Source organism: Hydra vulgaris, chromosome 12 (assembly GCF_038396675.1).
Source record: "Hydra vulgaris chromosome 12, alternate assembly HydraT2T_AEP".
NCBI classification, from domain to species: Eukaryota; Metazoa; Cnidaria; class Hydrozoa; order Anthoathecata; family Hydridae; genus Hydra; species Hydra vulgaris.
In genome coordinates this window covers 37,151,665-37,166,578 of record NC_088931.1, presented here as the reverse complement: position 1 = coordinate 37,166,578, position 14,914 = coordinate 37,151,665, and the positions used below count along the sequence as shown (strand labels likewise).

The 14,914-nt window shown below is 31.2% G+C and overlaps 3 protein-coding genes across 3 annotated transcripts; 1 reads left to right on the top strand and 2 right to left on the bottom strand.

The window, feature by feature from the left end:
* Window positions 1-1,480: 1,480 nt before the first annotated feature.
* LOC136088096 (chitin deacetylase 8-like) lies at window positions 1,481-3,144 on the bottom strand. The gene is made up of 6 exons (XM_065811753.1): window positions 2,986-3,144; window positions 2,634-2,891; window positions 2,446-2,507; window positions 2,045-2,291; window positions 1,689-1,913; window positions 1,481-1,608 (listed from the first exon to the last, which is right to left on the bottom strand). The coding sequence occupies exons 1-6, from the start codon at window positions 3,137-3,139 to the stop codon at window positions 1,481-1,483; spliced, it is 1,074 nt and encodes a 357-aa protein (XP_065667825.1). The 5' UTR covers window positions 3,140-3,144.
* A 3,178-nt stretch (window positions 3,145-6,322) lies between these two features.
* On the bottom strand, window positions 6,323-8,171 carry LOC136087742 (chitin deacetylase 8-like). Its single transcript, XM_065811167.1, has 6 exons — window positions 8,010-8,171; window positions 7,658-7,915; window positions 7,470-7,531; window positions 7,069-7,315; window positions 6,712-6,936; window positions 6,323-6,635 (listed from the first exon to the last, which is right to left on the bottom strand). The coding sequence occupies exons 1-6, from the start codon at window positions 8,161-8,163 to the stop codon at window positions 6,508-6,510; spliced, it is 1,074 nt and encodes a 357-aa protein (XP_065667239.1). The 5' UTR covers window positions 8,164-8,171; the 3' UTR covers window positions 6,323-6,507.
* Window positions 8,172-11,185: 3,014 nt separating this feature from the next.
* LOC136087741 (chitin deacetylase 8-like) lies at window positions 11,186-13,036 on the top strand. The gene is made up of 6 exons (XM_065811166.1): window positions 11,186-11,344; window positions 11,439-11,696; window positions 11,823-11,884; window positions 12,039-12,285; window positions 12,417-12,641; window positions 12,724-13,036. Exons 1-6 carry the CDS (start codon window positions 11,191-11,193, stop codon window positions 12,849-12,851), a joined length of 1,074 nt encoding a protein of 357 aa, XP_065667238.1. The 5' UTR covers window positions 11,186-11,190; the 3' UTR covers window positions 12,852-13,036.
* Window positions 13,037-14,914: the final 1,878 nt, after the last annotated feature.

Genomic DNA, 14,914 nt, shown 5'->3' with positions numbered 1-14,914 from the left:
ATTTACCATTCTATATAGCTGTATAAAAATCAGTATGATTGTGTCGATGCCTTCACACAATCATACTGATTTTTACACAGCTTTATTATACTGTCAAAAGCATGCAATTGACAGTTTGCTATTGACAAGTATGCTACTGCCATATCTGCATGTATGCTATTGCAATATGTTTTATTGACAAAATTTGAGAAAGTAATTTGACTACCCTTAAAGATATAAAATTATAACAACTTCTTTTGCATATTAAAATTACTTATGTCTCGAAAAAATACTCTTTTCTGGGAAATATTTTCAATTTCTTACTGCAACGGTCGTGGTTCGGTGTCTCTCTATTACCCTGAATACGTCCCGGGGTTGGAGGTCAACTCAAATTTTTGACACTTATCTTTTGATACCAAGTTGTTTGTGTTTCGATAAGAACCGACAGGGTAATTGCAATTGAAGCTAAGATAAGGCATAATTTTCACCACAGTTTCTTCAACAAACCCATATATACAAAATGCATTGCTTAAAACGTCATAACCTAAGTGTATTAAGTTAAGTTAACCTTACCCAGCGGTACTGTACGTTTTTTAAACGTTTTTTAGACGTTTTTATAAGGATTAAATCTAATAAAAACGTTTTAAAAACGTACTGTGCCCACTGGGTAGTGTATTGCTTAAAACGTCATTTCTTAGTGTTTTTGAGAAACTATCAAAGTTTATAGACTATCAAGTTTATACATTTATAGAAAATATCAAACTTATCATACCTATTATTAAAGAAAAAGAGTTTTGAAACTAGAAACAAATTAAGCTTTTAGCAGTGAAATGAGTTAAAGCAGAGAGTCATAATTTTGACTAAACTACCTTTACCTTATTTTCATTGATTACATTTCACTTATTTTTTTAATAATTTCATTCTATTAAAAATAGTAGATTTTGACTTTAACGTGAAGAGCTAAGTTTATTGTTGTTGTTAGTTAAAAAAAAAGAAAAAATCAAAGACATCATTTGTATCTAAAGACGGTAGCCATCTTTAAAATTGTAATTGTTTGCAATCGACACTGAGGCTTGCGTAAATACCTTTCCGCTTTTAAATGACCGTGACTGTTTAATTTTTTTTTTATTTTTTTTTTCACTTTCTTTCGGTCAACTAATGACTAACAACTACACTCTTTTATCAAACTAACGCATTATATTTACATTATTGAAAATGACTGGGAAAAAAAAAGAACAAAATAATAGCATACAAAGTAAACATGAAATTGAAAACATTTCGCAAAAAAAATTTATACAGTGATTTAAAATAAAAAGTCGTTAACAAAACGTATATCGCTAAAGCTAAACAATTAACAAACAAGTTGTATTTCAAAGTATCACAGCGAAACACTTGTTGAATAAATGGTCATTAATTTTTAGTGTAGGGAAAGCATTTATAATGCTAGAGTCAAATTTAGCTAGACATTCAGTCAAAACATTTATCGCACATCCAAAATTTGTTAACGGTTACACGAAACCAAAAAACTGTCGAGACCGATTGGTGACTGCGTCCAAAGCAGAAGGTCTTGAATAGTGACAATAAATACGTCGTTTAGCTTTCGTACATCGTTTATAAATCGTGTTACAGCTGTAAAAAAAAAAAGGAATAAAATATTTTTACAAACCGCACTTGTGGTGCAAATAAAAATATAATTTTGATATTCTTACCGCTTTTTCTCGAAGGTTTGCTATCAAACCATATCGAATCTGTAAACATGGAAAACGGTTGCTTGTTGTCATCATAGTGAAGCTTAAAGTTAGTCATGATCATTTGATAGACGCTTTCTTCATCTTCAAAGTCAACGCAATCACTCATTGTCGAGCCAAATTTTGTCCCTGACGTGTCACATTGCCAAGTCACAATCGGAACCTCCCACAAACCTGGGTAGAAATCTGAAAACGAACAAGTGTACTAATTAGCTTAGTGCAGAATAACAAAAAGTTTTTAGTAAGCATTAAAAATGTTGCAGTTTTTATATTAACAAAAATACACAAAATGAAAGCATAGTATTCAAACGCAATACTTGTTGGGCAGTTTTTCAAATAACAACTTAAAGAGGGCAAGTAGTCAAAAGTATATGGCCACCATCTTACTCCTGGAAACGTAACCAACGAGCTGTCGTACAAAAAGCCGTTATCTGCTAAAATTCTAAACGTAGTTTCCGTGCTTTCGAGATATGGGTTTCGCCAACCTTTTGTAATCACACCAACCTCTGACTGAATAGTTTTCTGTTGGCCAACAATCTCCGATTCGAGTTCTGTAACAGATGCCTTAGAAGAAAAAACAAAAACTTATTAAAATTAAAAGAATATATGTACTGAATAAATAGTCGATTAGTCGTTTAGAAAAACTGACGAAGATGATTTTTTTTAAAAAAACAAAAAAACAACAACAACAACAAACGAACAATCTTTTATAACATACATTTGCGCTCCACCACTCTGGAGGAACCCTTTGAGATACTGAGTGATCGGCTAGTTCATGTCCTGAATATACAAATAGATAACGTATACAAATACAACGTTTGTTATTTTCAAAAGTTTAAACTGATTTATTGCATTAAGTAAACTAAAAAGTTTAAAGTTTCAATATCGTTATTTGAAAAATGTTACCGCTTTCGTAGAGCGTCTTTACTAAGGTGTAGTTTGCGTTATCTCCAGAAACAAAAAAAGTGGCTTTAATTGGACATCCGTTGAAATTGGTAACTCCGTCAAGCAAATCTTTGTGAAGCTGAACGTTTTGCGATGTAACACTGTCACCAAAAGTTAACAAGATAACTTGGGGCGTGTTATTTTTAAATAAACCACCTGGAATATCTGTTCCAGCGCACCTGCACGTTGGTAAACGACAAAGTAAGGAGTTGCAAGAAGCTAAAATACAAAAATTTGAAATGCGTGAGAAACTGCGCGTCAGGTTTTTAGCGAAATGATCAAACATTAAAAAAATACGTCAAAACCAAGTTACCTTGACCATTTTTTGAAACTAGATCTGCCTGGTAAACCGTCGTTGGAAAAGTACTCTCGGTTGGTAGGACGTCGTTTGCTGCATCTGAAAGGTTTTCCGTTGTTTGAGTGCTTATCAAGCACAGAAAAGCCAAAAAACACGCTACTGGAAGCATTTGTTTAGTCACCTAAAAGAAAAAGCCACATTTTAAATAGTTTGTTCTAGGCTAGTTTTTATTAAAACAAAAATGATCGTGCACAAATGATTACCGTAACAATTCTTTTGCTATTGATCTGAGTAACTGATGTATAATTGAAAAAACTTCATCAAGTATTTATAAAACTTGAAACGGAAGCGTAGCTTTATGCGCAAACTATAGCCATTAAAAAATTTGTGTAGTTGTTGAAATCGTTAACATTGGAAGTATGTACTCATAGAGACTATTAAAAAAAGTAACAAATAGTTTCTAGAGTCTTTATTGCATCAACAGATTCCTCCGTTTTTATATTTATGTAATTAAGAAATAATAAGATTTTTAATAATAAGAACGAAGTAATAAGATTTTTTAATTACTTTATTTCTCCGTTAAAGAAAACTTGTAATCTATACGCATACATGAAAAACTAATGGCTGGAGCATGAGGAACGCATCTTCAGCTTTATCGCCGAGCCCGAAATATGAAAAACTTTACTTTACGATTACATATATGCATCAAAACGACAACTGTGAATAACTAGAAAAAAGAAAATAATAAAAGTATATAAAGAAACAAAAGATAGCAAACAGTTTAGAAGCACTTAAATGTTTGGCGAGATTTTAGCAATCGCTGAAAATCTATATAAAAAAAAAAAGTTCTCAAATAAAATAAATAAGTAATAGTATTTATTAAGTAACATCATCACAAGATTAAAAATCTTTAATCTCGTGATGAGGTTACTTAATAAATTTAATTAAGGCATTGAATCGTAAGATTCAATGCTTTAATTAAATCTATATTTATTTGGTTCTGCTTTCTTTAAAAGAAACATTTAATTTCGGATATATTGAAATCCATAGATAAAAATGATCGTTTCGATTCGTTTTTTTAAAATGCTCTTGTGTAGACTTCTTTTTGTTAACAATCCTGCGAATATTTTTTTTACAAATGAGGTCCGCGGAATTTAATCAAATAGGAAGTTAATTTTAAATTATACTTTAGAACAACAATTCTGTTGTCTGAAAACTTTGTTGAGTACTTATGGTGAAAATAAAATCGAAATGCTTTAGGGGACGACTCCAGTTTTCTTTAAAGCACGGCCAATAAAATGCTGTACAAAGAGTATAGTGTCGTAGTGCATAAAGCACTTAAAAAGAGTGCATTACAACGCAAGCTTTTTACAAGTATCACTTACAGCAAGTGCAAAACAATGGATCAAACCGTGCTATTCGACCAACCCATGAAAACTCTGTTTCATTTTTGTAAAGACGCCAGCGTTTGATCCAATCATAACGGAGGCACAGTCGCTTCAAAACTCTTGCAAACTGTCCTGTAAATAGAAATCCAAAGCTCTATGCGGATGAAGACAGTTTAAAATCTAAGCTGCAATTTCTCTTGCATAAGTCGCATTCAAGTTCAGTAACTCCGCAGCAATGTTACTTGAAAAATGATCCAATGCATAAGAAAGATAAATATAGTAAAGCAAACTTTCCCGGGCGATTTTGCGGAAATATTCAAACTTGACATTGATGCTGAAAAAATTTGGCAATACTACTGTAAAACTTTCTTAATAAGAACCGGATACTAACTTTAATTAAATACTACATTTAACTAAAATTATTAATTAGTTATTTGTTGAAAAATATAAATAGCGGCACCATCAAACTACTTTTCAGCTAAATTACAAAAAGGCATTTAAAAAAACATTATTAAAAAGTTTTAGATTTTTTTAGACTGTGACCCACAAATGAAACAACAACATTTTTACAGCGGTTCGTAAAACAAAAATTTTGAAAAGAAATTCGTTTAATAAAAAAAAAATATTAAAACCAGATAAAAGTCTCATACAGTTTTAATCAAAAGATTTACCATTCTATATAGCTGTATAAAAATCAGTATGATTGTGTCGATGCCTTCACACAATCATACTGATTTTTACACAGCTTTATTATACTGTCAAAAGCATGCAATTGACAGTTTGCTATTGACAAGTATGCTACTGCCATATCTGCATGTATGCTATTGCAATATGTTTTATTGACAAAATTTGAGAAAGTAATTTGACTACCCTTAAAGATATAAAATTATAACAACTTCTTTTGCATATTAAAATTACTTATGTCTCGAAAAAATACTCTTTTCTGGGAAATATTTTCAATTTCTTACTGCAACGGTCGTGGTTCGGTGTCTCTCTATTACCCTGAATACGTCCCGGGGTTGGAGGTCAACTCAAATTTTTGACACTTATCTTTTGATCCCAAGTTGTTTGTGTTTCGATAAGAACCGACAGGGTAATTGCAATTGAAGCTAAGATAAGGCATAATTTTCACCACAGTTTCTTCAACAAACCCATATATACAAAATGCATTGCTTAAAACGTCATAACCTAAGTGTATTAAGTTAAGTTAACCTTACCCAGCGGGCACGGTACGTTTTTTTAAACGTTTTTTAGACGTTTTTATAAGGATTAAATCTAATAAAAACGTTTTAAAAACGTACTGTGCCCACTGGGTAGTGTATTGCTTAAAACGTCATTTCTTAGTGTTTTTGAGAAACTATCAAAGTTTATAGACTATCAAGTTTATACATTTATAGAAAATATCAAACTTATCATACCTATTATTAAAGAAAAAGAGTTTTGAAACTAGAAACAAATTAAGCTTTTAGCAGTGAAATGAGTTAAAGCAGAGAGTCATAATTTTGACTAAACTACCTTTACCTTATTTTCATTGATTACATTTTACTTATTTTTTTAATAATTTCATTCTATTAAAAATAGTAGATTTTGACTTTAACGTGAAGAGCTAAGTTTATTGTTGTTGTTAGTTAAAAAAAAAGAAAAAATCAAAGACATCATTTGTATCTAAAGACGGTAGCCATCTTTAAAATTGTAATTGTTTGCAATCGACACTGAGGCTTGCGTAAATACCTTTCCGCTTTTAAATGACCGTGACTGTTTAATTTTTTTTTTATTTTTTTTTTTTCACTTTCTTTCGGTCAACTAATGACTAACAACTACACTCTTTTATCAAACTAACGCATTATATTTACATTATTGAAAATGACTGGGAAAAAAAAAGAACAAAATAATAGCATACAAAGTAAACATGAAATTGAAAACATTTCGCAAAAAAAATTTATACAGTGATTTAAAATAAAAAGTCGTTAACAAAACGTATATCGCTAAAGCTAAACAATTAACAAACAAGTTGTATTTCAAAGTATCACAGCGAAACACTTGTTGAATAAATGGTCATTAATTTTTAGTGTAGGGAAAGCATTTATAATGCTAGAGTCAAATTTAGCTAGACATTCAGTCAAAACATTTATCGCACATCCAAAATTTGTTAACGGTTACACGAAAACGGAAAACTGTCGAGACCGATTGGTGACTGCGTCCAAAGCAGAAGGTCTTGAATAGTGACAATAAATACGTCGTTTAGCTTTCGTACATCGTTTATAAATCGTGTTACAGCTGTAAAAAAAGGAATAAAATATTTTTACAAACCGCACTTGTGGTGCAAATACAAATATAATTTTGATATTCTTACCGCTTTTTCTCGAAGGTTTGCTATCAAACCATATCGAATCTGTAAACATGGAAAACGGTTGCTTGTTGTCATCATAGTGAAGCTTAAAGTTAGTCATGATCATTTGATAGACGCTTTCTTCATCTTCAAAGTCAACGCAATCACTCATTGTCGAGCCAAATTTTGTCCCTGACGTGTCACATTGCCAAGTCACAATCGGAACCTCCCACAAACCTGGGTAGAAATCTGAAAACGAAACAAGTGTACTAATTAGCTTAGTGCAGAATAACAAAAAGTTTTTAGTAAGCATTAAAAATGTTGCAGTTTTTATATTAACAAAAATACACAAAATGAAAGCATAGTATTCAAACGCAATACTTGTTGGGCAGTTTTTCAAATAACAACTTAAAGAGGGCAAGTAGTCAAAAGTATATGGCCACCATCTTACTCCTGGAAACGTAACCAACGAGCTGTCGTACAAAAAGCCGTTATCTGCTAAAATTCTAAACGTAGTTTCCGTGCTTTCGAGATATGGGTTTCGCCAACCTTTTGTAATCACACCAACCTCTGACTGAATAGTTTTCTGTTGGCCAACAATCTCCGATTCGAGTTCTGTAACAGATGCCTTAGAAGAAAAAACAAAAACTTATTAAAATTAAAAGAATATATGTACTGAATAAATAGTCGATTAGTCGTTTAGAAAAACTGACGAAGATGATTTTTTTTAAAAAAACAAAAAAACAACAACAACAACAAACGAACAATCTTTTATAACATACATTTGCGCTCCACCACTCTGGAGGAACCCTTTGAGATACTGAGTGATCGGCTAGTTCATGTCCTGAATATACAAATAGATAACGTATACAAATACAACGTTTGTTATTTTCAAAAGTTTAAACTGATTTATTGCATTAAGTAAACTAAAAAGTTTAAAGTTTCAATATCGTTATTTGAAAAATGTTACCGCTTTCGTAGAGCGTCTTTACTAAGGTGTAGTTTGCGTTATCTCCAGAAACAAAAAAAGTGGCTTTAATTGGACATCCGTTGAAATTGGTAACTCCGTCAAGCAAATCTTTGTGAAGCTGAACGTTTTGCGATGTAACACTGTCACCAAAAGTTAACAAGATAACTTGGGGCGTGTTATTTTTAAATAAACCACCTGGAATATCTGTTCCAGCGCACCTGCACGTTGGTAAACGACAAAGTAAGGAGTTGCAAGAAGCTAAAATACAAAAATTTGAAATGCGTGAGAAACTGCGCGTCAGGTTTTTAGCGAAATGATCAAACATTAAAAAAATACGTCAAAACCAAGTTACCTTGACCATTTTTTGAAACTAGATCTGCCTGGTAAACCGTCGTTGGAAAAGTACTCTCGGTTGGTAGGACGTCGTTTGCTGCATCTGAAAGGTTTTCCGTTGTTTGAGTGCTTATCAAGCACAGAAAAGCCAAAAAACACGCTACTGGAAGCATTTGTTTAGTCACCTAAAGAAAAAGCCACATTTTAAATAGTTTGTTCTAGGCTAGTTTTTATTAAAACAAAAATGATCGTGCACAAATGATTACCGTAACAATTCTTTTGCTATTGATCTGAGTAACTGATGTATAATTGAAAAAACTTCATCAAGTATTTATAAAACTTGAAACGGAAGCGTAGCTTTATGCGCAAACTATAGCCATTAAAAAATTTGTGTAGTTGTTGAAATCGTTAACATTGGAAGTATGTACTCATAGAGACTATTAAAAAAAGTAACAAATAGTTTCTAGAGTCTTTATTGCATCAACAGATTCCTCCGTTTTTATATTTATGTAATTAAGAAATATCGAAGTAATATGGTTTTTTAATTACTTTATTATTCGGTTATAGTTTTTGCTGTAGAGTTTTTTGTGATAACTGTTTTGCATGATTATTGTGAGCCAACGCTCTATTTTAGTTGATAAATAATAAAGTGTAACGGCAAAGTATTTCTTTTTTATAGATGCTACACCTAAATAATAAGTATTGTATTTATAGTTATTAATTTTTTTTATTTAATGTAAAGTATTTGTTTGCGTTTATAAAAATTAATTAACACTTCAAACAGTAAATGAATTAGAAAATCTGTTTATTTTAGTAATCTGTTATTTATTTACTTAATGGAAAAGTATATATTCGGATTAAAGGAACCGAATATAAAACAACAGTGTCTAATGATGTTTTTGGAATATGTTCTACCGTACGAGTCTCATGAAGAAACTAAGAGTATGTTAAGTAATTAATATATATATAGAGATGTTTGAGAGATATCCAGTATAAAGAAAGGCATTTAGAAATAAGCTTTTTGCGATTATTGTATTGCAAAGGAAGTATTCAAACTTGACATTGATGCTGAAAAATTTGACAATACTACTGTAAAACGTTCTTAATAAGAACCGGATACTAATTTTAATTAAGTACTACATTTAATTAAAGTTTTTAATTAATTATTTGTTGAAAAATACATATAGCGGCACCATCAAGCTACTTTTCAACTAAGTTTCAGAAAGGTATTTAAAAAAAGTTATTAAAAAGTTTTAGATTTTTTTGGACGGCTACCCAAAAATAAAACAACAACATTTTTATAATCGTACGTAAAACAAACTTTTATAAAGAAATTCATTAACTAAATAAAAATATTAAAACCAGATAATGGTCTCATACAGTTTTTTTTGTAAATGCAATGCATTTTCGTGAAGCTGCACCGAGCAGTGAACGCCTTAGAGATGAATAATAAGTTAAATAGAATTCAGCAAAATGAGATAAAAGTACAAAAGGACAGATGTCCAGTGGAAAACAAGGAGTCACAAATTAGAGAAATATTGAAAAACTGATAAGTAAAATGTATTATTAGGATGATACACATACGTTATCGATATAAGTGTGTCATAGACGTCTCGAGTATAGTATGGATTCGCGCCTAATGGTACAGTATGAATACAGGAACACCTCCAACTTGCGCCCGAGACTGGTATCCCGGAAAAAGTTCAACTCTAGGTCTACAACAGGGTTCCTTTTTAAGGCGTTTTATTGCGTTATTCCAAAAGGACCAATCTCAGACCAATCAATCCAGTCAGGACGAATGCCACAAACTTCTGAATTGACACTGGGACTAGAGGACACTTAGTGAGGCTCAGTACAACTGCATACAATTGTATGTAATTTTTTGACATGAGTGTCGATAAGTGCAGTGTTTAGTCACAGTATAACATGGCTTAGTGAAAGTTGTGAACTGTTTTGAGTTCTGATAGCTGTGTATGCAATAAAAAGACCTAATGCAGTGTACGTGTCTATCGTAGTAGCCTGTCTTGATAGTAAAAGTTATCAGAACAAAAATAGTTGAAAGTTATTTAAATTGGTATAAGAATTATAAGTAAAAAAAAAAATTGGTATCAGAACAAAAATAGTTGAAAGTTATTTAAATTGGTATAACGTAAACTAGACGTGAATACTAGATTTCAACATAATAAATCTTAAAAATAACAAACTATTACAACTCCGTAATCTAAAAAATTTATATAGAATTATACCAAGAGAGCAGCAAAAACTTGTATATATATTTTAAAACTCTCAGTCTGTATAAATATATTACAACTAACAATCTGAAATCATTTGGAGTTTTGTAGGCTTATAGGTAAATGTATGTGGTATAAAAGTATGTTTTGTATTTTAAATAAATAACAAGGTTAATTATGGGCAAACTACGTGACTGTAATGTAATCAGTAGTATACACAATGGAGAAAAACTATTCATTTTCTAAAACGATTAGCAGAAAGCCACTTGTACATAAAACAAACCGAATGTATAGCATGACTGATTTTGTGTAGCATACAGTAAATATTAAATAAGAAGAATATAATAAAAGAAAGGAAAATATAGAAAAAACAAAATAAATTCAAAAAGATAAAAGTAAAGTGTATATTCAGGATGTGAAGTGTAAGTAAATAACAATGTATATAATAATGCTGTAGGTAATCTTCTTTAAAGGTTAAAATTACACTATTTGCGATAAAGATGATAATGCCCCACCCAATAAATTTGAATGTATGCGTATAGATTACAAGTTTTCTTTAACGGAGAAATAAAGTAATTAAAAAATCTTATTACTTCGTTCTTATTATTAAAAATCTTATTATTTCTTAATTACATAAATATAAAAACGGAGGAATCTGTTGATGCAATAAAGACTCTAGAAACTATTTGTTACTTTTTTTAATAGTCTCTATGAGTACATACTTCCAATGTTAACGATTTCAACAACTACACAAATTTTTTAATGGCTATAGTTTGCGCATAAAGCTACGCTTCCGTTTCAAGTTTTATAAATACTTGATGAAGTTTTTTCAATTATACATCAGTTACTCAGATCAATAGCAAAAAAATTGTTACGGTAATCATTTGTGCACGATCATTTTTGTTTTAATAAAAACTAGCCTAGAACAAACTATTTAAAATGTGGCTTTTTCTTTAGGTGACTAAACAAATGCTTCCAGTAGCGTGTTTTTTGGCTTTTCTGTGCTTGATAAGCACTCAAACAACGGAAAACCTTTCAGATGCAGCAAACGACGTCCTACCAACCGAGAGTACTTTTCCAACGACGGTTTACCAGGCAGATCTAGTTTCAAAAAATGGTCAAGGTAACTTGGTTTTGACGTATTTTTTTAATGTTTGATCATTTCGCTAAAAACCTGACGCGCAGTTTCTCACGCATTTCAAATTTTTGTATTTTAGCTTCTTGCAACTCCTTACTTTGTCGTTTACCAACGTGCAGGTGCGCTGGAACAGATATTCCAGGTGGTTTATTTAAAAATAACACGCCCCAAGTTATCTTGTTAACTTTTGGTGACAGTGTTACATCGCAAAACGTTCAGCTTCACAAAGATTTGCTTGACGGAGTTACCAATTTCAACGGATGTCCAATTAAAGCCACTTTTTTTGTTTCTGGAGATAACGCAAACTACACCTTAGTAAAGACGCTCTACGAAAGCGGTAACATTTTTCAAATAACGATATTGAAACTTTAAACTTTTTAGTTTACTTAATGCAATAAATCAGTTTAAACTTTTGAAAATAACAAACGTTGTATTTGTATACGTTATCTATTTGTATATTCAGGACATGAACTAGCCGATCACTCAGTATCTCAAAGGGTTCCTCCAGAGTGGTGGAGCGCAAATGTATGTTATAAAAGATTGTTCGTTTGTTGTTGTTGTTGTTTTTTTGTTTTTTTAAAAAAAATCATCTTCGTCAGTTTTTCTAAACGACTAATCGACTATTTATTCAGTACATATATTCTTTTAATTTTAATAAGTTTTTGTTTTTTCTTCTAAGGCATCTGTTACAGAACTCGAATCGGAGATTGTTGGCCAACAGAAAACTATTCAGTCAGAGGTTGGTGTGATTACAAAAGGTTGGCGAAACCCATATCTCGAAAGCACGGAAACTACGTTTAGAATTTTAGCAGATAACGGCTTTTTGTACGACAGCTCGTTGGTTACGTTTCCAGGAGTAAGATGGTGGCCATATACTTTTGACTACTTGCCCTCTTTAAGTTGTTATTTGAAAAACTGCCCAACAAGTATTGCGTTTGAATACTATGCTTTCATTTTGTGTATTTTTGTTAATATAAAAACTGCAACATTTTTAATGCTTACTAAAAACTTTTTGTTATTCTGCACTAAGCTAATTAGTACACTTGTTCGTTTTCAGATTTCTACCCAGGTTTGTGGGAGGTTCCGATTGTGACTTGGCAATGTGACACGTCAGGGACAAAATTTGGCTCGACAATGAGTGATTGCGTTGACTTTGAAGATGAAGAAAGCGTCTATCAAATGATCATGACTAACTTTAAGCTTCACTATGATGACAACAAGCAACCGTTTTCCATGTTTACAGATTCGATATGGTTTGATAGCAAACCTTCGAGAAAAAGCGGTAAGAATATCAAAATTATATTTGTATTTGCACCACAAGTGCGGTTTGTAAAAATATTTTATTCCTTTTTTTTTTTTTACAGCTGTAACACGATTTATAAACGATGTACGAAAGCTAAACGACGTATTTATTGTCACTATTCAAGACCTTCTGCTTTGGACGCAGTCACCAATCGGTCTCGACAGTTTTCCGTTTTCGTGTAACCGTTAACAAATTTTGGATGTGCGATAAATGTTTTGACTGAATGTCTAGCTAAATTTGACTCTAGCATTATAAATGCTTTCCCTACACTAAAAATTAATGACCATTTATTCAACAAGTGTTTCGCTGTGATACTTTGAAATACAACTTGTTTGTTAATTGTTTAGCTTTAGCGATATACGTTTTGTTAACGACTTTTTATTTTAAATCACTGTATAAATTTTTTTTGCGAAATGTTTTCAATTTCATGTTTACTTTGTATGCTATTATTTTGTTCTTTTTTTTTCCCAGTCATTTTCAATAATGTAAATATAATGCGTTAGTTTGATAAAAGAGTGTAGTTGTTAGTCATTAGTTGACCGAAAGAAAGTGAAAAAAAAAAAAATAAAAAAAAAATTAAACAGTCACGGTCATTTAAAAGCGGAAAGGTATTTACGCAAGCCTCAGTGTCGATTGCAAACAATTACAATTTTAAAGATGGCTACCGTCTTTAGATACAAATGATGTCTTTGATTTTTTCTTTTTTTTTTAACTAACAACAACAATAAACTTAGCTCTTCACGTTAAAGTCAAAATCTACTATTTTTAATAGAATGAAATTATTAAAAAAATAAGTGAAATGTAATCAATGAAAATAAGGTAAAGGTAGTTTAGTCAAAATTATGACTCTCTGCTTTAACTCATTTCACTGCTAAAAGCTTAATTTGTTTCTAGTTTCAAAACTCTTTTTCTTTAATAATAGGTATGATAAGTTTGATATTTTCTATAAATGTATAAACTTGATAGTCTATAAACTTTGATAGTTTCTCAAAAACACTAAGAAATGACGTTTTAAGCAATACACTACCCAGTGGGCACAGTACGTTTTTAAAACGTTTTTATTAGATTTAATCCTTATAAAAACGTCTAAAAAACGTTTAAAAAAACGTACCGTGCCCGCTGGGTAAGGTTAACTTAACTTAATACACTTAGGTTATGACGTTTTAAGCAATGCATTTTGTATATATGGGTTTGTTGAAGAAACTGTGGTGAAAATTATGCCTTATCTTAGCTTCAATTGCAATTACCCTGTCGGTTCTTATCGAAACACAAACAACTTGGTATCAAAAGATAAGTGTCAAAAATTTGAGTTGACCTCCAACCCCGGGACGTATTCAGGGTAATAGAGAGACACCGAACCACGACCGTTGCAGTAAGAAATTGAAAATATTTCCCAGAAAAGAGTATTTTTTCGAGACATAAGTAATTTTAATATGCAAAAGAAGTTGTTATAATTTTATATCTTTAAGGGTAGTCAAATTACTTTCTCAAATTTTGTCAATAAAACATATTGCAATAGCATACATGCAGATATGGCAGTAGCATACTTGTCAATAGCAAACTGTCAATTGCATGCTTTTGACAGTATAATAAAGCTGTGTAAAAATCAGTATGATTGTGTGAAGGCATCGACACAATCATACTGATTTTTATACAGCTATATAGAATGGTAAATCTTTTGATTAAAACTGTATGAGACTTTTATCTGGTTTTAATATTTTTTTTTTTATTAAACGAATTTCTTTTCAAAATTTTTGTTTTACGAACCGCTGTAAAAATGTTGTTGTTTCATTTGTGGGTCACAGTCTAAAAAAATCTAAAACTTTTTAATAATGTTTTTTTAAATGCCTTTTTGTAATTTAGCTGAAAAGTAGTTTGATGGTGCCGCTATTTATATTTTTCAACAAATAACTAATTAATAATTTTAGTTAAATGTAGTATTTAATTAAAGTTAGTATCCGGTTCTTATTAAGAAAGTTTTACAGTAGTATTGCCAAATTTTTTCAGCATCAATGTCAAGTTTGAATATTTCCGCAAAATCACCCGGGAAAGTTTGCTTTACTATATTTATCTTTCTTATGCATTGGATCATTTTTCAAGTAACATTGCTGCGGAGTTACTGAACTTGAATGCGACTTATGCAAGAGAAATTGCAGCTTAGATTTTAAACTGTCTTCATCCGCATAGAGCTTTGGATTTCTATTTACAGGACAGTTTGCAAGAGTTTTGAAGCGACTGTGCCTCCGTTATGA